This window comes from Crassostrea angulata, chromosome 2 (genome assembly GCF_025612915.1).
Source record: "Crassostrea angulata isolate pt1a10 chromosome 2, ASM2561291v2, whole genome shotgun sequence".
Classification (NCBI taxonomy): domain Eukaryota; kingdom Metazoa; phylum Mollusca; class Bivalvia; order Ostreida; family Ostreidae; genus Magallana; species Magallana angulata.
The window spans coordinates 45,233,749-45,259,497 of record NC_069112.1 but is presented as its reverse complement, the minus strand read 5'-3'; the positions used below and the strand labels follow the sequence as shown (position 1 = coordinate 45,259,497).

General features: G+C 30.0%; 1 protein-coding gene across 1 annotated transcript in view; it reads left to right on the top strand.

Annotated features, from left to right (window-relative positions):
* Positions 1-25,338, top strand: part of LOC128174396 (uncharacterized) — a 35,923-nt gene extending 10,585 nt beyond the window's left edge. The window contains exons 2-5 of the mRNA XM_052839959.1: positions 21,438-21,572; positions 22,814-22,927; positions 24,907-25,033; positions 25,287-25,338. Of these exons, the coding sequence (XP_052695919.1) occupies positions 21,438-21,572; positions 22,814-22,927; positions 24,907-25,033; positions 25,287-25,338 (428 nt within the window). The remainder of the gene's footprint in view (positions 1-21,437; positions 21,573-22,813; positions 22,928-24,906; positions 25,034-25,286) is intronic.
* The last annotated feature ends 411 nt before the right edge of the window (positions 25,339-25,749 follow it).

The window sequence follows — 25,749 nt, the reverse complement described above, 5'->3', positions numbered from 1 at the left end:
GATATTTATAACTAGAATTATTAGGATATATTAAAATAAATATAAAATAAAAATAATGTGATCTTTCAGTTTATTACAAAAAGTTGATGTATGGATTCATGATTAATGAAATAATGATTGAATTAAGTGAATTAAACTAATTTAGATTAATTTAATGTCAATTCTTGCTGAAATAATTTATTCTGTATATGTAGATAGAATAAAAAAGAATGTAACACCATGATATGGGTCATCACACTCTTCTCGCATTATATCCATTTTGAATATCAATTTCGTTCTTTAATATAATTTTGATCAATGAAATGTAGAATAACTATACTCCAATAGTAAATGGCTGACTGAATTTTAAAGGGGCATGGTCACGATTTTGGTCAAATTCTATTTTTATGTCTTTAATATTAACAATGCTCTAGAAATGCATTTCTAATGATCCAAAAAAAATAAATAAAAAAAATTGAGAGTAAATTGTAGAGTTATAAGCAAGATACAGGGCTCTCAATTCTTTGTCATGTAAACAAGGCTCTTGCCCTGTTTTTGCTTACATAGGTTATATATACCAGTAAAAATCTTTTTCCAGCTTATTTGTCGATCTTTTTAATTATCCTAAGCATATATAAACAGTTCCTAACGTTTAACACAACTGTTTTAGGTTTAAAACTGAAATTTTACTTCAACGTTCAAAATGTAAACAAACACTTTGTTTACATAGCGAAGAATTTCAAGCTCTGTAACTCGCTTATAACTCAGCAAATGGCACTCAAATTTCGTTTGCCTATTAAAAATGCATTTCTGAAGCAATATAAATATTAAAATCGGAAAAATAATTTTTGACCAAAATCATGACCATGTCCCATTAAAGTAAATGATATATTGCTTGCCATGTTTTATTGTCTTATGTTCTCTGTTTATTCTAGTCAAAATACTATGTTATTTATCTATGTTTTATGCAGGATGCAGGATTTTTTCTTTGATTAACAGTATTGTGTTTTTTGTAGTTTATATTGTGGCATCTTTATGTTGTACTTTGTCATTTATTATATTATTAATCAATAAATGACCATTCTTATTACTTAACCAATGTCTTGAGTTGTATTATGTCAAACCGAGCACCACCATATCAGTTATCCAGAAATGACATATTGCGTTCTACCTTATTGATTATTGTATTTGCTGCAAAAATTACAGTGAGCTTACATTTAAAAAAAAAACTTCATATCGTAAAAGGTAATTGCACACTTAAAAGAAATGATACATAATTTAACGAATTGCAAACATTAAATCAACAGTTTAATATATGATATTCTTAATTCCCAAGATCTTTATATTTAATATTGATAATTAAAAAACATATATAGTGTAAGGTTTGTCAAAAATATGTAATGATATTGCATGCCGCATTTGGAAGACAAACGTGAGTTGAAAGTCGTTCCTCCATTTTTCTTCACAATTTGTTTTTTTTTTTTTAATTTCCCAGTTGCTTGAAGATAGTATGGAGTGAGAATAATCTACGTTTGAACATGATGAGTGATAATTACTCATTATGTCACTCTAGGTGACCGAATTTACTACAGGAATTTATAGGGAATGTCCATTCTCTGCACTTTAAAGGAAACAGAAAAAAATTTGCGCATTAAAAACTAAAGGTGGCCTTTTTTCAATAAAAATAATTCTCGAGGAACAAAATAAGAGACTTGATTCTAACGATATTGTAATAAATATATTTGATATGAAGTGTCGTCACTTCAAATCGGCACAGACGAGACAGGAAAACATCAAAATTAAAGTTTCGGTCCAATAATGGGTTTTTATGTTGCGGGGTTTTTTTAAAATTAAAAAGCTGTAATTTTTCAGACGGATAAAAATCATTATTTGTTATAGTTCACAAGCCAAACATGTATCTTAAAAAAAACAGACTTGATTCTAACGATATTGTAATAAATATATTTGATATGAAGTGTCGTCACTTCAAATCGGCACAGACAAGACAGGAAAACATTTCCTTACTTTATTAATCTTGATACATTATTTTTCTAAATATTGATAATATAGTTATTATTTCACTCATTTTGAAATATTTTCTGATTTGTAAACGCATTTTAAATATAAATTTCCGCAAAAAAAATATTGCATTGTGTAGTGTATCAATTTCATTAAGAGTTGTACTTGAAAAGAGGTTCAAATAAGTTTCAAAACAAATTTTCAATCATAAACAATGCTTTAAAGATAAAACTTTTCTGTCTAAAGCCTACCCTAAAAGTACATGAAATTTGCAAGAAAGTTTCACGTTTATCAAAGGTAATGGAAATCTCTTTGTGTACAACTGGAACGAAGAAAAGTAATATGTAAGAAAACTTTAATTATGAAAACGTTTCATTTTTGCATGTGTCAAAAAGGAACTAATCAAAATTAAAGTTTCGGTCCAATAATGGGTTTATATGTTGCGGGTTTTTTTAAAATTAAAAAGCTGTAATTTTTCAGACGGATAAAACTCATTATCTGTTATAGTTCACAACCCAAACATGCATCTTCTCTAATGTGATAGAAAACCATTCGAATGAACGAGGCCATAACGTGCGATATCTTTTTAGTATTGCTTTCTAAAAAACATTAAAAACAGATATATTAATAATACTTTGTTTACACTATTTTTTCCACATTGAAGGTCATTCTCTAACCATATTTTATAGCTTTTAAAATTTTATGAAGATGGTTGAACAGGCATCGCCATTTTAAAACTACATGACTCTTCTTGAGGTAAAGATCTATAAATTAAGCCCAATTGAAATGATCAAACTCTGAACCTATTTTTTCTCCTAAAAATTTTATTTTTTATTTAAAGGGACTTGGACACGATTTGAGATCAAAAATTTAATTTTTATTTTTTATGTATAAAATGGTTTACTGGTGCATTTTAAATGATTGACCAAAATATTGAATGTTAAAAGCGAGTTACAAGCGAGATACAGAGGTAAGAATTGATTGTTATGTAAACAAAGCTCGAGTCTTATAGTTGTTAACAAAAATGTAATGTAGAGAATTACCATGTCTTGGACAACATGACATGTAAAAAACAATTTAAACTAATTCAATATCTTCATAAATACTATTATCAACAAAAGAAAGATACATTTGATTGAAACTTACACCAATGCAACACATATGTAAAAATGACAATATTCGACCTTTGTTTACAAAACAAAGAATTATGAACTCTGTATCTTGCTTATAACTTGATATTTGACTTTCAAATTTTGACATAGCATTATAAACTTCTATGATTGTCAGATTAAACATTGAAAATGGAAAAATGAAATTTGAAAATTTAAAGTCAAATCGTGTCCAAGTCCCTTTAACTTGTGGTTTAAAGGAAGTATTGTCTCTTAAAAATAAAACTTATGAAGAAGATGTAGATGATATGTTCTACGATGTACTCTTTAACCTCTTTTTAGTTTCATTATTTTGTTGATCCAATAATTAGTTGAATGTTACAGTTTATTTTAGTATGAAAGAGCTGTAATTTTCCAGACGGATAAAAATGATCATTTGTTATAGTTCACAACCCAAACATGTATATTCTCTAATGTGATAGTAGACCATTCGAATGAACGAGGCCATAACGTGCGACATCTTTTTAGTGCTACTTTCTAAAAAAAACACGCAATGTCTCTAGATCTTTTTATTTATTAATATTTCCCAAAAATTGCACAACGTCTGTCAACTCTATCTTAAGAATAGAAAATGCATTCCTCTTTCAGAATTAAGAAAATATAATATTTGAAGATAATTAAATGCAATAAAATTTCAATCTCAGTATCCTTCCAAAGTGAAGTAAAAATATTCGTTGCTGTAAAAATATCCATTTACACCAACTTTAAAGAATACAATTCTTTAAAATTCAAGTAATATTCACAACCAGTTTTTTGAAAAATATTGTAAAACGCAAAATTTGGCGGAATACAAACTTTAGCGTCTTTGGTGCCAAAACCTCTGAGCGCTAGAATTAATAGTATTTCAACAATTTGTTTATGAACAAAAAGAACAATTTTTGCCACTTAATGAAATGTTTGTATCTATCTACTGACAATTTAGACAAAATTAAGTGTGTTGTTCTCCACGACAGTTTACCGCGCGTGCGACCTAGAATCAAAGTCATCGTGTTCACGTGCTTGAGTGAACACAGAACTAAATTTGGTGGTAATCGTCGGCGCTAAATTTTTATGGCGCCAAAGTACTGGCACTTGCGTTAGAGCTAAATTACGTATGCGCCAATTTTTCTCGTTCTAAAGTTATTGTTTCTGATGTCCATGTGTTTATAAGCTAAAAAATACTGTACATACCCTTTCCATGTGTTTTTGAACGAAATAAAGCAACATTTAGATAAAAGTTGACAACTGAAAGACGTTTTGGGGAAATTTCCCATTTGTGCGAAAAGTGTTGGACAAAACGACAATGTTATTCATCATTCTGCATTTGATTAAAAAGATTCCAATCTAATTACAATTCACGTAAAACAAAACGTTTACAGAAAATTATGTCGTGTCCAACTGACCTTACGATCCATCAAGGGAGTGATTAGGCACGTCGCATATGGTAATGAGTGAATTAACTGGTATCGTGACTATTTGGCTAATAAAGGTGATCCTGTATTTCAGAGAAAGTCTGGATGAGTTATTTTGCATGCTTGTGTACAGCTTATGCTAAATACGTAATTTAGGATGCTATATCTCAATTTGTTAATATTAATACACCCCTTCACGATAACTGCGGTACTTCACTCTTGCATAGCAAATTGATATACTTTGCCGAAAATTAAGTAGGTAGATAACTAAATGACGTAAATGAAACAATTGACGTTACGTCATATTTCACAAATTATATTATGTCATTATATATATATATATATATATATATATATATATATATATATATATATATATATATATATATATATATATATATATATATATATACATTAAAGTTATCAAAGTTGTTAACAAAATAATTGGGTTTTTTTTTCGAGAACAGAAACGATTCTTTAGTACAAATGCTACAATAAAGATTCTGCGTCATCAATACGAAATTATATCATTTCATCGATGCTTTCAATGATGTATCAAAAAAGAGTAAACTACTTTTAGGACGTATTTTTAGACTTATTTTTAAACCCACGTCGTTGTTTGATCTGCAGGTGTTCAATAGTTATTAATTAGATCTTTCGTATACAACCTGTCCTTTTATATAAGAGTGGTCGTATTAAAAGCATTTGAGGGTGAACATGTACGTAGACCATATTGCGTTGTTTTTCAAGGAATAACTAATCATTCTTTGAGTATAATGAGGTGATAATTTTTGTCGGGATGTGGTCAAATGACATAAAGCCCGAGGCGCTTTATGATAGATTTGACCACGCTCGGACTGGAATTATCACATTATAATATTCAAAGAATGATTCCTTATTACTTATATTTATATTATTTCCAATATGTACACTTTAAAACATTATTTGAAAACCATTTTTTTTTTTTTGTAGCACATGATATGTATTAATACACGGCGCAGCCAATACCGTTTTTCGATCATGCTATAAAACACGCCTTTATATGTCACACATTTGTTATGAAGCTTTTGGGTTTTAGGGTTCAAAATTGATTCGTAAATTTATCACAAAAAAGACAGTTGAAAATGTAAACATAAATGTATCAGATGTACTGGTTACACCGAGCAACACCTAAAATGTTGTTGACGTGTAGTAATAGCGGTATTTTATTAAAAATTTATAGCGTGTTAAAATTATCATACATTATATTAACAATATTAAAATATATCATTAAAATATTATTTTAAACATTAAAAATCATATAAAAGTAAAAAAATAACAAACAAAAAAAGAACACAACACAATAGTTGAAAGAAAAAAGAAATACTTCTAAATGTACATTGTATATAAATCTTAACTGTGGTTTTTGGCATTGTATATTCCTTGTTTTGAATGTAACAGTATATAAATAGTGCCTGTTTGGGAGGGTAACAGTTGAAATTGACACCCCGAGAAAACCATTGTCAACCGACGCGAAGCGGAGGTTATCAATGGTTTTCGAGGGGTGTCAATTTCAACTGTTATCCTCCCAACAGGCACTATTTATTTTGTTATACTGAATGTCTTACTTTTTAAGAAAATTTCACCTCTTTTATATAGGAATAACGTGAATTCTACAGCAAACCGTACTCGCATAATTTTCGCGCATGATATAAAAAATTAACATTCGTTAATGAAGCTGCGATCTTATAATCAATCTTACCTCTTGAGGTAAATAACTCGTCAGAACTCATGCAACTGCCATGGGTTCAAAGAAGTGGGTTTTCCATTTAGTATATATATGACTTCTTAATGAGGCGTTATAAAATCCCTTCTTTAATTTGACATATAATATTTATGCTTATATAAACGAAAGAAATTCATTAAAGTCTTGGAGACTCGTAGAACAGTTGAACGCCTGATTGCACACTTATATATTGAGAAGTGTACAATTTTGTATTACCGTATACTAACAGAGGAATAATGTTTAGGTGTTTTGCTGATATACCATAACTCCTATGATCCTTAGTGTGACCCCACAAGGGGCGCTATTCAAATTACATATTGCAGAGTATTTTATCTAGATTTACAGGAACTTTACTATGTTATTATCACGAAGCCGAAAACTAGTGCAGTGAATCGTAAAAATTCGGCAATTTCGGGGCATGTTAAAATACACAAAATATAGATATTATAGTTCTTAAATTTTTTATATCCTATCTGATCAATAAATAAGGATTTCACAATTTAAAGTGTGTCAGGTTTTATCCAAAAATATCAGGAAATTCGAGAAGAAAACGGTAAACTATAGCCGATTTCTGGTACAGTGCCGATAGTAAAGGTATCTCTCGGGTTTCCCCCAAAATACGTTGTATTTTACAAGGATTAATTTTGAAACCAGCGTGCTTACAAATTTTTTGACTGTTTTGATGCAATATTCAAAGTCAATTTAAGGCCAAGGTGATGTTGACCGCACGTTCAATATATTTTTTCACAGTCATTGGATTTTTGACAATCATAGCAAACCTCATGATATAATGATCATTCATGAATTTGCATACACAAATTATGAAGCGGGAATCTAGGGGGATAAGTGATATAGTAATGTACGATATGTTAGTATTGTAAATTGATGTTTCTAACTAAATACTACCAAGGTTGGTGATATTTTCTATTGTTTCCATTTCATTGCCTCTAAAATCTAATATAATATTTGATGGTGTGTTTGCTCTGAAGATCTTTGCCTTGGCAATGTTGGTGTTAATTCCTATCTGTGCTGATGTTCCTGTCATTTTGATAATTTTCCCTGCTTTTGATCGGGCCTGTAAGGAAAGCCCCGAATCATCCACAAAGTTTATGTCATCTAACTTTGAGCATGGTGTCAACTTCTTTTATTCCTTTTATTGTCTTTGCTGATTTCTTTAGCAAATAAAAATGTCCACGAAAAGGTATTTACGTCAAAAAATATAATGTATTTCTTGATATTTATAACTAGAATTATTAGGATATATTAAAAAAAATATAAATAAAAATTATGTCATCTTTGAGTTTATTACAAAAAGTTGATGAATGGATTCATGATTAAGGAAATGAATTTTTTTAATTGAAATAATTTAATTCAAATTAATTTAATTTAATTTCAATTCTTGCTGAAATAATTTATTCTGTATATGTGGAGAGAGAATAAAAAAGAATGTAACACCATGATAAGGGTCATCACATTCTTCTCACGTTATACCCATTTTGAATGTCAATTTCGTTCTTTAATATAATTTTAATAAATGAAATGTTGGATAACTACATGTATACTCCAATAGTATATGGCCGACTGAATTTTAAAGGGGCATGGTCACGATTTTTGTCAAATTCTATTTTTATGTCTTTATTATTTACAATGGTTTAGAAATGCATTTCTAATGATAAAAAAAAAATAAAGAGTCATTCGTAGAGTTATAAGCAAGGCTCTCAATTCTTTGTCATGTAAACAAGGCTCTTTCCCTGTTTTTGTTTTCATAGGTTATATATACCAGTAAAAAATATTTTTCCAGTTTTTTGTCGATCTTTTTAATTATCCTAAGCATATATAAACAGTTCCTAACGTTTCACACTTTCGTTTTAGGTTTAAAACTGAAATTTTTACTTCAACGTTCAAAATGTAAACAAACACTTTATTTACATAGCGAAGAATTTCAAGATCTGAAACTCGCTTATAACTCAGCAAATGACACTCAAAGTTCGATTGCCTATTAAAAATGCCTTTCTAAAGCAATTACTACTAAGTCATAAAAGTACTGACATTCCCATTTTTTACAGATAAACTTAGACATTTCGCAGGTAGGTTAAGGCAACTCCGAGTTAAATTACCGTCGATATTATGATCAATTTGGAATCGAGTCAATCTTAGAAGCTGCTGTACCATGGTATCACGTGACAGTTAAAAATAGATAAAATGTTTACCTTAACAAAAAAGTGTAACACTACACCGAAGTTCATTTGTATGTATTATACAACAATTTGATCAGCAATAAGTTCATGTTTATTAGTTTTACTGCTAGAATCCTATAGTTAATCGCATAAAATAAATATTGTCATTATTTATCGGAAACCCCCTCGACTTAATCAAATTCATTTAATATACTACGTATTTTTTATTTACAGCAACGAAGACCGTGATTCTAGCAGCACTTTTCAAGCAGTTTAGGTCATATGCTTTTGATAATTGCTTAATTCAACTTTCATAATATTCGGGGTAATGTTACACTTTTGCCTTTTTTTTTACACACTGACAGAGTAAAGGCCGGTCAAGCCACATAAATGTCTATCTGCTTACCTTATAACACTCGCTAATAAAACAAACTATCCATGCCCGTATTATCCTGATTATATCCAAACTGACATTCATCTAAATTATGTGTATCAGTGTAAAATAAGTCATATTTCGGCATTGTTTACATTGCATTCCGATGATTTTTCTCCCAACATTGATCTTCTCCACTAAACATGCATGTGACGTCATGAATGATAAGTATACGTAATACAGAGAAATCGAAGACATATTCAGTTAGAAGAGTTTCTAGTAACATTTTACGCCTGTAGTCAGGAAAATGTTTACTCAGTCGATCGCCGAGAGCTGCCTTATAATTACCCGCGTTACTGACGATGTACTGACATTACTGATAAACATAGAAAAGTACTGACGTTTTTACTGACGGTACTGAGAAAGTTAGAAAAGTACTGACAAACTTAGACAGTACTGATAAACTTAGAGAAGTACTGGCACTTTTTACCGACGGTACTGAAAAACTTAGAGAAGTACTGACAAGTACTGATAAGTACTGACCCCAGCTAGAGCTTTAAAGGTGTGAAATTGTATTAAATAATGTGTCTTTTAATCATGATAAAGAATTAAACGATTATTAAACTTATTAATAACAATTTCCTTCAATGAAAATGACAAATTTATATGTGATTTTATAAGTGAAGGAGAAATTGAACCTTGTTTTTTTTTTTAAAGAAACTGGCGGATTCTATGATATTTATGCTGTTAGCTGCAGCTTTGATAATTATTTAGAAAAGAAAAGTCAGTAAAAAAAATGACATTCTTGAGCTGAAGATCAATATACTTTATCACCCATAAACAACACCTAGTTATAAGCATTCAATCTACCCGTATTACCCATGCACGGATTTAAGGGGACCCCCCCCCCCCCCCACGCCCTTGCACCCTCCATGGAAAAATCTAATTTTTTAAATTTGCATTAATAATAAATATGGCTCAGACCCCCCCCCTACCCCCGGGAAACATAAACAACATGTCTACTATTTTGAAATGATTTTGGGGTCCGCGTATATTACATAATAAATTAATGCGCTGTGTTTCCGTATACTTATGGTCGGGGTAAGCTTGAAGCTCTTGGGACAGAGGCCGAACGTGTTTATCAGTTATTTTGTCTTTGTGAAATAATATAAATCTAGAAATGAACCCTATCCATCAATTGAAGATGGAGGAGACTAGATTTTATCTAAACATATGGCTCAACATTGACACAAATCTAGTTAGACTTGTATACCAATAAACCGCTTATATATCTTATCATATGTATTTAAACAGATGGCCGTGTTTTGTAATTTGTAAAATAAAAAATAAGTGGAGGACCCATGTAACCTGCCTGAGTTAAAGGGCATTATAACTCATCATAATTAACTCGTGCAGATAATCACACCGATCGAAATGATCACCTATATTTTGACTGTTTTGCCTGGTGTAATGATGCATAGAATAACATAGTTTCCATGAAATGTATGTTGATTTTATTTAACAGGAAGTAGATTAGTTAATGCATGTATATAAATCATGTAAATCCCAATTGATGATAGCCATTGTTTATTTCCTGATAAATCATGAGAGAGAGAGAGAGAGAGAGAGAGAGAGAGAGAGAGTTGATTTCTCCTGAAGGGGGATTAGTCTGGTTCTTGACACATTTAACTTTTCACAGTGTGCATTATCCAGTTCAGTAATTCGTTTGCATTATTGTATAGAATTGTCTTCATACATGTACATATAAAGCAATGATAAAGTTAATAAATTATTTAATGCAATGATACAAATGCCGGTAACGGGTAAAGTAAATACACACAAGCATGATTTTAAAACAATGTTTCGGGTTTAGGATAAGAAAAAAATATCATACATTTATTTTAATTTTATTTGAAAAATAACAAATATAGGAGAGCAATTAAGTTTTAATTCATATTACCATGTCAAATGATGTTCCGAATTTCAAACTTTTCCTTTTCATGTTTGAAATTCTTAGAACTGATAAATAAAAATTTTCAAATTATGTTTTCTTACTTGACAAACTGGGGAAACAGTATTAAGGGGTGTTAAAACAAATTATTGCATTATTGTTTAGCAGTATCGAGCATTCAGATCTTAGGACGTGTGTGTATACACAAGTACGCCTGTGTCTGTCACCTCATTGTTCCCAATCTCACTACCGTGCACTGCAAATTGTCAAGAAGGGTTGTGTACAGTAGCCATTATATAATCAATTACTGGCCGTTCAGATCTGAGGAAGTGTGAGTAGATATACATGTACACGTGTGTCTGTCACCTCATTGTTCCAAATCTCGCTTCCCTGTGTACAGTAACTATTATATAACCACTGATCGAGTGAAAAAAATGTCAACATCCTCTTCTTTGAAAAATTAAACTTCAATCAACTAGTTGTTAAACATGTGTTTTTAGGTTCTTTGATCATTTGATCCGGTGTAAAATAAAACGTTGATGGATAAAAAATTAAATTGACTGCTCTAAGTTAATCGAAATAATTATACATTGTAAGTTATGAAAATTAATTAGGATTGCATGTTAACTTATTGAGAAATCAATTTCTGGGTAAACTATTAGTACCTTTTAATTCAAAATCAATACAAACTCTCTCTCTCTCTCTCTCTCTCTCTCTCTCTCTCTCTCTCTCAACTCCTACATGTATAGAAACACCAGTACTACATTTACATGTATGTCGTGTATGTTTTCACAAGGGCGGATTGATAAATAATTGGTAATGAAATTAGGATTGCAGGTTTACTTAATAGGAAATAAATTCCCGGGTAAACTATTACTAGTAAATCTAATTCAAAATCAATGCAAACTCTCTCTCTCTCTCTCTCTCTCTCTCTCTCTCTCTCTCTCTCTCTCTCTCTCTCTCTCTCTCTCTCTCTCTCTCTCTGTTAACTGTTCCAATGATGGTATAAAGTTAACACGACTTTACCATGTCACCTTCCACCTTGTAATTGTTGATCTTTTTTAGCACTAACTACCGGTTAGCCTTAAGTTGTATCCCGCATCAAATTTTATATACAAATGATTTTTTAACATGTGATAAGCCGCATATAGCAAAACATTTTGAATTAAATATTAAGATGTTTTACGTCTACATATTAAACATAAAAAACATGGCATTCCAAGTCATTTGCAAACATCCAACTCCAATCCCCCCTTCCTATTTTTACAAAACAATTTTATGTGTAACAAATAAAGCCTCATATTACACATTTTTTAAATTATGACAATTTTTCTAATCATGATTTTTGGTTAACATTAACCGAATTAAATAAAAAGACCCGGTTAACATTTAAAGATTAATATCAGACAATATAAACTTTACACTGTATCTAGGTAGCTTAATTAATTAATGGTGAAAATGACATAAAAGAAAAAAGATCAGATAAAATTTCATTCAGTAGGAGTAAGAACAATGGGGTCAGTACTTATCAGTACTTGTCAGTACTTCTCTAAGTTTGTCAGTACCGTCAGTAAAAAGTGTCAGTACTTCTCCGAGTTTATCAGTACTGTCTAAGTTTGTCAGTACTTTTCTAAGTTTCTCAGTACCGTCAGTAAAAACGTCAGTACTTTTCTAAGTTTATCAGTAATGTCAGTACATTGTCAGTAAATGTCTAAGTTTATAAGTAAAAATGGGAATGTCAGTACTTTTATGACTTAGTAGTGAATATAAATATTAAAATCGAAAAAATAATTTCTGACCAAAATCGTGACCATGTCCCTTAAAAGTAAATGACATACTGCTTGCCATGTTTTATTGTCTTATGTTCTCTGTTTATTCTAGTCACAATACTGTGTTTTTTATCTATGTTTTATGTATGCAGGATTGTTTCTTTGATTAACAGTATTGTGTTTTTTGTAGTTTACATTGTGGCATCTTTATGTTGTACTTTGTACTTTGTTATTTATTATATTATTAATCAATAAATGACCATTCTTATAACTTAACCAATGTCTTGAGTTGTATTGTGTCAAACCGAGCACCACCATATCAGTTATCCAGAAATGACATATTGCGTTCTACCTTATTGATAACTATTTTATGCAAAAATTACAGTGAGCTTACATTTTAAAAAAAGCCCTTCATATCGTAAAAGGTAATTGCATACTTAAAAGAAATGATACATAATTTAACAAATTGCAAACATTAAATCAACAGTTAAAGATATGATATTCTTAAATCCCATATATCTAATATTGATAATTAAAAAAAAAATATAGTGTAAGGTTTGTCAAAAATATGTAATGATATTTCATGCTGCATTTGGAAGATAAAAGTGAGTCGAAAGTCTTTTTTAATTTCCCAGATGCTTGAAGATAGTATGGAGTGAGAATAATCTACGTATGAACATGATGAGTGATAATTACTCATTATGTCACTCTAGGTGACCTAATTTACTGGAGGAATTTATAGGAAATATTCATTCTCTGCACTTTAAAGGAAACGCACAAAAACATGTGCGCATTAAAAACTATAGGTGGCCTTTTTTCAATAAAATAATTCTCGAGGAACAAAAAAAGAGACTTGATTCTAACGATATTGTAAAAAATATATTTGATATGAAGTGTCGTCACTTCAAATCGGCACAGACGAGACAGAAAATCATTTTCTTACTTTAGTAATCTTGATACATTATTTTTCTAAATATTGATTATATAGTTTTTATTTTACTCATTTTAAGGGTGTTGTTTACTCAGGGTTTGAGTTCTCGAATTCGGATTGTTATAAAGTTCAATGTCATGAGTAATATTTGTTCTAAACACAAAAAGTATCTGTGAAATGAATTATTATTGACATAACATTCGATAATTCTACTATATTATGGAATTATACCAAAACAAAAATAGACTTTTAGCCAAACAGAGGAAATTCGGACTAAATTTTGCAGATTTTGTTTTCTGCTAAAACATTTTTGGAAGTACTCTAATATTAAAAGTTAAGATTTTATATTTTAGTCTATATAATTTTGCATATTTTCTGGTAGTTTTACCTCATTTATTCATTATGATAACCGTATGGCATGAATTTAAAAAATATTGAAATATGCTTAAAAACGAGAAAAGACACCATATCTCAAAATTTTGATCATTGACCTCATATAAACTATATGCCAACAGAATAAGACCAATAAAAGTAGTTTAATACTATAAATGTTTTTATATTATCATCATTCAATTTTTTGTAAAATTGGATCAAAAATGGGTAGGAATTTGAAAAGTGATAGAGGAAATTCGGACTGGAATATTTATAAAAATTGTGAAGGAAAACTTAATGCTTTGTATGTATTTAGTGTCACTGCCATTCATAAATTTTATTTCATTTTCAAAAGTGTTGAGCAATTTGTATTATTTTCACAATTAAGAAAATCTCAATCATAGTGTAAAATTTTAAGTGATTTTCCTTTAATTTTCCAAAAATATACAATGGCCATTAACTCAAAAAGTAGGTCATTGACCTACTTTTTTGAAAATGAAAAATAACACTACAATAAAAGGTCTATAACACACAATAGTTGGTTTTTCATTATCATCAGTGGATTTTTTTTTCATTCTGAGTAAACGTCATCCTTAAAGTATTTTCTGATTTGTACACGCATTTTTGAAATAAATTTCATAAAAACAATATCATGTATTGCCTTGTATAGTGTTTCAATTTCATTAAGATTTGTACTTAAAAAGAGGTTCAAATAAGTTTCAAAACAAACTTCCAATCATAAACAATGCTATGAAAATAAGACTTTTCTGTCTAAAGCCTAGCCTAAAAGTACATGAAATTTGCAGGAAAGTTTCACGTTATTCATAGGTAATGGAAATTTCTTTGTGTACAACTGGAACGAAGAATAGTAGAATGTAAGAAAACTGTAATTATGAAAACGTTTCATTTTTGCATGTGTCAAAAAGGAACTAATCAAAATTAAAGTTTCGGTCCAATATTGAGTTTATATGTTGCGGGTTTTTTTAATATTAAAAAGCTGTAATTTTCAGACGGATAAAAATCAATATTTGTTATAGTTCACAACACAAACATGTATCTTCTCTAATATGATAGAAAACCATTCGAATGAACGAGGCCATAACGTGCGACATCTTTTTAGTACTACTTTCTAAAAAAAAAATTAAAAAAGATAAATTAATAATACTTTGCTTACACTATTTTTTCCACATTGAAGGTCACTCTCTAGCCATATTTTATAGTTTTTAAAAATTAATGAAGCTGGTTGAAAAGGCATTGCCATTTCAAAACTACATGACTCTTCTTGAGGTAAAGAGCTATTAATTAAGACCAATGAAAATGGTCAAACTCTGAACCTATTTTTTCTCCTATAAATTTTGTTTTTTATTTAACTTGTTGTTTGAAGGAAGTATTGTCTCTTAAAAATAAAACTTATGAAGAAGATGTAGATGACATGTTCTACATTACTTTGCCTGATGTACTCTTTTACCTCTGTTTAGTTTCATCTTTTCGCTTACACGCTTTGTCTCTAGATCTTTTTTTTTATTGATATTTCCCAAAAATTGCACAACAACTGTCAACTCTATCTTAAGAATAGAAAATGCATTCCTCTTTCGCAGTTAAGAAAATATAATATTTGAAGATAATTAAATGCAATAAAATTTCAATCTCAGTATCCTTCCAAAGTGAAGTAAAAATATCCTTTGCTGTAAAAATATCCTTTTACACCAACTTTACAGAATACGATTCTTTAAAACTCAAGTAATATTCACAACCAGTTTTTTGAAAAATATTATAAAACGAGAAATGTGGTGGAAAACAAATTTTAGCGCCTTTGGCGCAAAAACCTCTGAGCGCTAGAATTAATAGTATTCCAACAATTCTGTTTACGAACAAAAATTAAGAATAGAAAATGCATTTCTCTTTCAGAGTTAAGAAAAATATAATATTGGAAGATATTTAAATGCTAGTTCAATCTCAGTATCCTTCCAAAGTGAAGTAAAAATATCCTTTTACACCAACTTTAAAGAAAAAAAATTCTTTAAAATTCAAAAATATTCACAACCAGTTTTTTTTAAACATTGTAAAACAAGAAATGTGACGGAATACAAATTTAGCGCCTATGGCACAAAAACCTCTGAGCGCTAGAATTAATAGTATTCCAACAATTCTGTTTACGAACAAAAATTACACATTATAGCCACTAAATGAAATGTTTATATCTATCTACTGACAATTTAGATAAAAGTAAGCGTGTTGTTCTCCACGACAGTTTACCGCCCGTGCGAGCTAGAATCAAAGTCATCGTGTTCATGTGCTTGAGTGAACTAAATTTGGTGGTAATCGTCGGCGCTAAATTTTAATGGTGCTAATGTATTGGCACTTGCGTAAGAGCTAAATACGTATGCGCCAATTTTTCTCGTTTAAAAGTAATTGTTTCTGATGTACAGTAAAGCATGCTTATAACGAAGTGCAAGGGACAGGCGATTTAACTTCGTTATAATTGCAATTCGTTATATCCGTCCAGTTTACAACATGTAATAAAGTCACGAGGAATGGAAATCAATTCGCTGCAGGCGTCAGTTCATAATAAGCGTGTTCGCTATAACCGTGTTTTATTTTTTTTTTATAATAAAAAAAATATTGTACATACCCCTTCCATGTGTTTTTGAACGAAAAAAACAAAATTTTGATACAAATTGACAACTGAAAGTCATTTTGGGGAATTTTCCATTTGTAACAAAAGTGTGGGACAAAACGACACATTATTCATTGTTCTGCACTTGTTTAAAAACATCCCAATCTAATTTCAATTCACGTAAAAAAAAAACGTTTACGGAAAATGATGTCCTGTCCCACTGACCTTACGATCCATCAAGGGAGAGATCAGGCACAACGCATATGGTAATGAATGAATTAACAGGTATCGTGACTATTTGGCTAATAAAGGTGATCCTGTATTTTAGAGAAAGTCTGAATGAGTTATTTTGCATGATGATGTATAGCTGGGGCCTAATACGTAATATAGGATGATAAATCGCAATTTGGTCAATATCAATAGACCCCTTCACGATAACTGCGGTACTGCACTCTTGCATGGCAAATTGATATACTTTGCCGAAAATTAAGTAGATAGATGACTAAATGACGTTAATAAAACAATTGACCTTACGTTATATTTCACAAATTATATTATGTCATTTTGCCCTGCAAAAGAGCAGTACCACAGTTACCGCGAAGAGGTTACTTAATATTTATTTTGTTAAAATTTATGAATGAGAAAAAAAGCAGAATTTAACTCTGAAAATCAGAACAAGGTGATATCATTACACCTGTTTATGGTCAATTAAATTCTTTTCTAGAGATTTGATATTGATTTATTATTAATTTTTCTACTGTTGTATGTTCCTTTTTTATGATGTAAGATTGACAGATTTGATTTGCACGTACACTGTACTCTGTATGCTACAATGTATATATCTATATTTAAGGAACGTCAGTTTTAGTGATTGTGTCGTAACATTAACGTAATATTGAGTAAATAAGTAAACTCAGCATACTAGATTCATCATCCGTTATAAAATATTGCTATGGTGCTATGGTACATAAAATTAATCGTATTTTAATCGGATGTTAGATAAAGCCTACCGTTTAAATTTCTCAATTTTTGGGGTGTAATAAACTGAACTATAGCCAAAACAAGATAATAATAATAAAGCAATTGAACGCATGGCAATATAATACCTAATGCATATATATATATATATATATATATATATATATATATATATATATATATATATATATATATATATATTCTGGTAACAATAACGTAGATATATAAATTCTGGTAACAATAAAGTAGATATTAGACTATTTTATGCGTTCTTTAAAAAAAAGATCACACAATTATCTAATGATAAAAAAAGAGATTCAGGAAGTATTATTTATATAATTTGCTGTGGTGATTTTATTTTAGTTTGGCGTGGTGTGCATTTTACAGACCTTAAATGCTGATTGAATGTTGGTTGTGGCATTTTCTGATAAAAAAAATTATACACTAAGATGTCGAACAGTACTGATCCAGCAAATGCACCAATAAAGATTCTGCGTCATGAATACGAAATTATATTATATCAACGATGCTTTTAATGATGTATCAAAAAGAGTAACCTGCTTTTAGGACACATTTTTAGACTTTTTATTTAAATCACATCGTTGTTTGATCTCCAGGTGTTCAACGGTTATCAATCAGATATTTCTTATACAATCTGTACAGAGTGATGATAAAGATCTTCCTTTTTATCTGTTAGATATTTTGAATGATGATAAAACAAAAGCTTGATCGATAAAATAGCGGCAAAAAACCCAAGTCTATCCATTTTAATAGGATATTTTTAATTATAAAAGTGTGACACGCATATTTCTGTCATGATAATGAATTATGGTTAGATCTGCAATGTTCCTATAAAAACAAACCGTTTTCAAAAATATATACAACTGTATGTCCTTTTATATAAGATCGGTCGTATTAAATGCATATTAGGCCATATTGCGTTGCTATACATGTATCAGATGTACTGGTTACACCAAGTGACACCCAGGCGTTAAGTAATAGCAGTATTTTGATTAAAATTTATAGCGTGTTAAAATTGGCATACATTATATTAACAATAGTAAAAGATATTATTAATATTTATTAATTTAAACGTGAAAGAAAGAAAAAAAGAATACCTGTAAATGTACATGATATTTGAATCTAAAACTATGGTTTTTGCCATTCTACATTCCTTGTTCTGAATTTAACAGTTTATGATATGATACATGAGAAGTCGAAACATACTCTATTGCAATACAAATATGCATGCACCGTCGTCCATTTTTTTTTTAACAACTAAAGTCTAATGGTGTATAAAAAGAATATAGGTATTTTGCAGCCTCAAATAGTAAATATTTTAACATTGCTTCAGTTTAAATTGGATAAACTTGCCATTTTGAGATATCAAAAAAAAAATAAAAGGTTTAATATCTTCATCTCGATACCCATCTGTCAATGAGTCTTCATATTTTGATGTGGTATGCAATTGACAACAAAAGGGTCTATATACATGTATATAAATGACCGAGTATATGTAAACATTAGAGGAGTTTCAAAAACCATGACGATGAATTAAAAAATGACAGTTTTACACATAATATATAAAAAGTGCCTGTTTGGGAGGATAACAGTTGAAATTGACACCCTGGGAAAACCATTGTCAACCGACGCGAAGGCACTATTCTGAATGTGTTAATTTTAGAGAAAATTTTACTGCTTTTATATAGAAATAACGTGAGTTCTACAGCGAACAGTACGCGCATATTTCACGCACATGTAACAATTCGTTGTGTTACCCGTTGTCAAGCGTATTGCTAACCCCGAGGGTAATAGAACGGACTATTGACTGCGTCTAAACCAATCAGATTTCAGTATTTAACGTGAAAGTATAATAACATTAGATGTTTAACTTAAATCTATCTCCAAATATACCTTTCTAATGCAAGCTTTTGACATCAAACATTAAATTAAGAGATCACCTCTATAATTTCAGAAGATTTTATATTAAAGCTAACACACATTATTTTTAAGCAATACACAGGAAATTCTTCGTTATGACATTGAATTTCAAAGATTTGTATATTTCGCTATTTAAAAGATAAAGTTGTAAAAAGTTTTCTATAAAAATGATGAAAGCAATCATGTTGAATCTTACGGCACTTTTTCCGTTTAGACGTAAATCAAAATACTTATGTTAACCTACATACTAAAATGTTCTTCAATATCTATCACAAATATAAAAAAAAAAAAAAAAAAAAAAAAAAAAAGAATCTGCCGCTGCAGGTGTAGATAAATCCCTGTGACTGTTTCGACATTGTTTTGGACGATTTTAAAAACCGCCACTTCTCCGTAAATTTCCAAATTATATTCGCACAAATTTCAATCATTTTTTGTTCAGACAAATTTTAACTATTTATTTATAGAAATGTATTTTAAAAAACGCACTTTTAAGGGATACAAAAAACTTGCATTCGTTAATGAAGCTGTGATCTTATATTCAATCTTACCTCTTGAGGTAAACCACTGGTCGGAACTCATGCATCTGTCATGGGTTCAAAGAAGTGGGTCTTCTATTTAAAGTCAGAGAGCATGTTGGAAACAGGTCCAAACCTATTAACCGATGAAAGATGAAGGTGTCAGTTTGCATGGTTTTTTTTTGTTTCTTTTCGTCGGTGTCCAAGGAAGTTACCTAAATCAATATGTCAGTAAGTATAAAAAAACAGTGCAATTCTAATCTTATCAGTGTGTTCACATTTGTAAGTTTTATATTTGGTCACCATTTTTTTTTTCAAAAACACATTTTTTATACAAATAAATATCAAAACTACAGATTTCTAATATTTAATATGGAATATTACATTAAGATTTTTTTTCTCATTTTTAGCGTGTTTTATATGAAATATCATTTCATTGTTAAAGAGCAGATGACTTATACCTGATTAAATCATAGTTCGATAATTAGATGTAATTCAGAATCTGAAACTCGTTGATTGATTCTTGGTTGTATCTTTTTTAATTGTTTCAATATGAGATTTTAAGTCATTTAAAAAAATCCATGAATTCATTTTAAATTGCATCGATTAAGAATCAAAAATAGCTTTTTTTCAAATGTTAATTAATTCCATTTTCCTTAATATATGTACTTTTTAAAAAAAACAAAACAAAAACCAAAAAAAAAAAAAAAAAAAAAATGAAGCACAAATTAATAGCCCACCTTTTTTATCTTAATATTTCCTGTTTAATATTCAATTGAGGCATTGGATAACAGTTTGTTCTAAACTCAAAGAATTTAATTTTTTTCTATTTAAAAACCAAATTTATAATAAGTATGACTGTATAAATTATGCAATAATGTACATGAATCATTACAGACTATAACGTACATGTATGTACCTAAGAAATAAAAAAAAAAACAATTGAATTAAAAGTAGCACGTCGGTGTAATCCTTGGATGGTCTTAAAAACTTTATAATAATTGAATCATATTCATTATTAGTTATTAAGAATAAACAAACTTTCTAAGAAAAAAGGGAGGGGAGACTTAAAATAGTTTTACATACATTTAATTTCAATAGATAATTAATTCATTCCTTTTTCATTTTTTCCGCATTTCAGCATGTATGTATCACATCAACTGTGTTATTCAGTATCTGTTCGATGTAGCTTCTCGTTTTAAAATCATGAAAATGTTTGATAAGCAGACACAAATAAATGCTGATTAATTACACAAAACTTATAATTTATTCAATTATCGAAGATATATAGAATTTATGAATAATTGTGTAACTGTTCAGTTTTGTCAATTTCTGATTAACAATTTACCATTCGTAAAGAAAAAAAAACTTGCTAGAAGAATTGTCCACGACATGATGATTAACAACATTTATACTGCCGGTAGGAAGGGATTTACAGAGAGGTATATTGATCTGTTTTTAAAGACTATTGTATATTAACTTGAATTTAGGTTATAGACACCAACCAATATCAAAAGACAACTACTGTCTGAATGGAGGGCCAATTTCGTTTCGCCCACGTTATGGAAAGTCCATACCAAACTGTTTGCCTGCCCCAGGACCAGTAATAAAGCAAAAATTTGTTAGTAAGTCAAATACTATGCATCATTTAAATTTGAGGGGTCAAATTTGAATGGATTTTATTTTTTTGTTTTTTGTTTGTTTGGTTGGTTTTTGTTTTGTTTTGTTGTTACCATCAACAGATAAATATTAGCCTAAGGTCTGTTTTATTTCCACCCCTGTCACCCTCGTTTTCAGTTATAGAGTTTAAAACTTGACCTAGTTTTAAATTCGTCCTATGAAAACAATGATGACAGGGGTCCACGGATAACAAGGGTGACCAGGTGGAAAAAAAACCCAGCTGAATATTTCCCTGAATACAGTATTGTGGAACAGTACAATTCATGGTGGCTCAGTGTTTCTGGTACATGTATTTGTGGGTACCCCCCCCCCCCCTTTCAACGAATCCTTGGGGAAAAAAATTTAGACAATGTTTTCTTTCTTACAATTTCTAAACTACTGTGTTAGTTGAGGAGAATATTTATCATAAACTGTGTTTGGGCGAATTTAAGACTGTTTACAAGTGGCAAAGGCGAAAATCTACATTAAAAATGCATAAAAATATTATTTTTTTTACATTTTTGCCAAAAAAGTCATCAAAATAACAGTTATTGTAATTGCACAACAATTATTTGATTTATTTAGATTATTAAAACAAACGGTGCATTGTTATTGAAAAAAAGTTATAATTCGACAGAATGTTTTACCTTAGTCATTCCTTCAGCTCTGTAAACTGTTTATAGTGGGATCATTAAGAAGTTTCACATTTTATGGTTAAGGACAACACAAAGAAACCTTTAGATTTTTTTCGAAATATTAGTTCTAACCTCTTGCATAAATTTAGAATTTGGGTTTGTTTTAATTTTACTATCTAGTCATTTATTTGACTAGGTGAATTAATTTCTCATGTTTTCATTACTGTAATCGAATATTTATTTGTATTTTCAAAAAAATGATTTTGGATTTTGCATTTTGAGTCACAGCGTAATATGCAAATAAACATTGTATGTAAAGAACATTTTTATCCATGAATTTTTTTTTAAAAGTTTAAAATAAATAATGAAAAACTACTTTAAAAAAGCCAAAACAATTCACTTTTATTTACTTTATTTCCCGGTATCTGAATAAAAACAACTTTACTTTCTGTACATTTTCAATTGTCTTTGTAACATTTCCATTACCCCCCCCCCCCCCCCCCAAAAAAAATACATATTGTGATAAAATTTAACCTGTCAACGCTATATTATTCATTTTTTTTTTCAATTAGATATCAACATATTTAAGCCCGTTCCCTACAACTGTCCAAGAAACAGCTATGTGTGTGGATATTCCAGAGTCCCAATGGATATCCATGGAAACGTCAAAGTAAAGTGTTGCACAGGTAAATACTCTGTATTTACATTTGCTTCCTAATATGAACCTATATAATAGCCAAAACTCTTTATGAACGTTTTCGTGACATCACACTGATAACTGCACGCGCTTATCGCTAAATGGTTGCAATATTGTAAAAGTTAAAACACCGTTATATTAACGAATGATTCTGAACGGTTTGCCATTCTCAAACATTTAGAATAAAAATCGGGGTATACACTATTATGTAGGCGTGATGTTGTACAGTGCTGTTATCCTGAAAGTTGACAAGGATAGGATAGGATAGGATGCAGGATGCACGATACATGATAGAAATATAAAAGTTTAGTTCTATCCTATCCTATCCTATCCTGCATCCTGTAGCCAATCAGATTCGAGTATAAATTTCAGAGTTATTTTGCGAAACGAAAATTGACTTAACAATGTATTTTCAATGTAAATTTAATACGTTTTACAAGTTAAACCATTTAAGAATAATAATTATATCAAGAACGCGGTGCATAACATTGATGTGCGCTAAAATGTCAGCGCTACATCTTTGTCAATTAGTACGCAAGTACGGAGCTACTGCGAAAATTCGATGCAACATTTGACAATGTCAGAGATAGATTTCTGTATTTACTTCATTTAAAGTCTGCAAAGTAATAAAAGCTTGAATTTATAAACGATCTACTCTGCATTTTAAAAGATAAACATGTATACAAGAAATAGACATTGCTTTCCGTTCCGTATCATTTCTTCGATGCCCAATAACAGGGACGCATATTTCTGTCCGATATTAACCTGAACATATCCAATTTATAAATGGTAGCTAGCTTTAAATGCTTAAGAATTTATACTTTAAAAATAACTCCAAGTGGTTTAACTATAAACGATATAAACTTACTAAAGGAATTATTTATTTCCAGATCGTGTTTACATTTATCGCCGAACGAATCGCTCGAATAATGATAATTACGCTCAGTTATATGTGATAAAAAATTAATTTGATAAAAATATGTGACTAAACAGTTCCTCAATAAGTGCATCGAAGTTATTTATCTGTTTTTTATGCGTAAATATAACAAAATCAAAAATCGAATCGCTTACCTGTTTGTTTACGTTATTGTGTCCATCCCGAGTACGATTTAATTTTACCGTAGCACAGGTAAGTAAATCATCCCGCTCGAAGAATATTCGGTTTTTAAGATTTAATTATTCATTTTCAGTACTACATTTATTGATAAAATCATTTAATTCTTAAATTTCGTTTCATTTAACTTGCATTCCTATATTTTGAAGGTATGGGATAGGATAGGAAAGGATAGAGCTTATTTGCGGGATAGGATGCAGGATACAGGATATAGGATGAGATAGGATAGTTTTGTCAACTTTCACGATAGCAGCACTGTATGAAGGAATGGAAAACGTTAGTGGTTTAACACATCCTTTGCTACATTTTTCGGATATGTCAGCAAAAAAAAAAGTTATGTAGACATAATTTTTCCCTGGTTATTTTGTACAACGTATTTTGCATGTGTTAAGTACATGTTATCAATGTAATACATGTACATGTCATATTTATATACAACGGAGCATAACTCTTTTATGCATTACACCTAAGAAAGAGTTAAGGAGCATTCGAAGTTAAAATACAGCTTCATTGCACTTTTTTTGAAACATGAATGATTTTAAAATTATCTCTCGTTGCAGACAACATCTATTGGATTCTGTTTCATTTTTTGAAACAATGATAAGCTTAATATTTTTCTCAGTGTTTTGTTTACAGCTCTGGGTGTCGACAGAAAAGCTTGTACTATTTTGGGGTCGAGAGTTTTTTGTTTTTCTTCTATTATCTTTCCAACTGTAAAATTGTAAAAAACAATGTGATCAACTTCATTACATTGCTGAAATATTTTTTAACAGTGTTGTAAGAGAGAGAAAACTTTGATGAATACAGTTTGAATGAAATAACGTACCTGTTTATTTTTATCTCCATGTTTACAGCTGTAGGAGTGACCTATGACGAGAGAGAATGCGTCCGCTATTTTCGCGTTGAGAGTCCAAATTACCCATCACCTACAAAATCCGGATACTTCTTAGTCGGTTCGACGCCTCTGTTTCTTCCCACAAAGTAAGTATATTTTACTATATATAGCGTAGGCGTGTACGAGATCAACATAAGTTTAAATTATTTTGTGGTTTTTTTTTTTCATTTGAAGTATGCATTTTCATTAAGCAAATATGAGAAATTTATTACACTAATGGAGAGTTTTTATTCACGTTCAAATTTAAATGATTATACACTCTATTAATAAACATTACAAATCTTCACAAACTTCATAATGTTAAATGATTCCGTGATGTCTTTTGTCTCTTTCTTTTAGCCAAGTTGGATTCTATAATAAAGAGTGCCTTTTCCGGAAAGTCCACTACTAATAACTTTGAGGATTCTGGTGAGCTACAATGAAATGAAAAAATAAAAATAATAATCACCCTTACAATTGTCACTGTTTTTTTTGCGTCGATTGATTTAGTTGTTTATTGATGTACTGTAGAATCTTTTAATTTCGCTGGGGTCAACTTTCGTGGATTGTGAGTTTTTTTGCTTATTTGTGGGGATGTAATTTCGTGGATGCGTGGGTTTTTTAGTTTAAGTAACAAAGATAACTCTTTCAAAATCTGTTTTCGTTGAGGATTTAAATTCGTCGGGAAGAATTACCCACGAATACCACGAAAATTGAGCCACCACGAATTCTAATGTTTCCACAGTATTTTAAGGAATACGATATGATTCTTTGAGAATTATAAGGTAATTGAATACAGATGTGCATGATCAAATCCAATCAA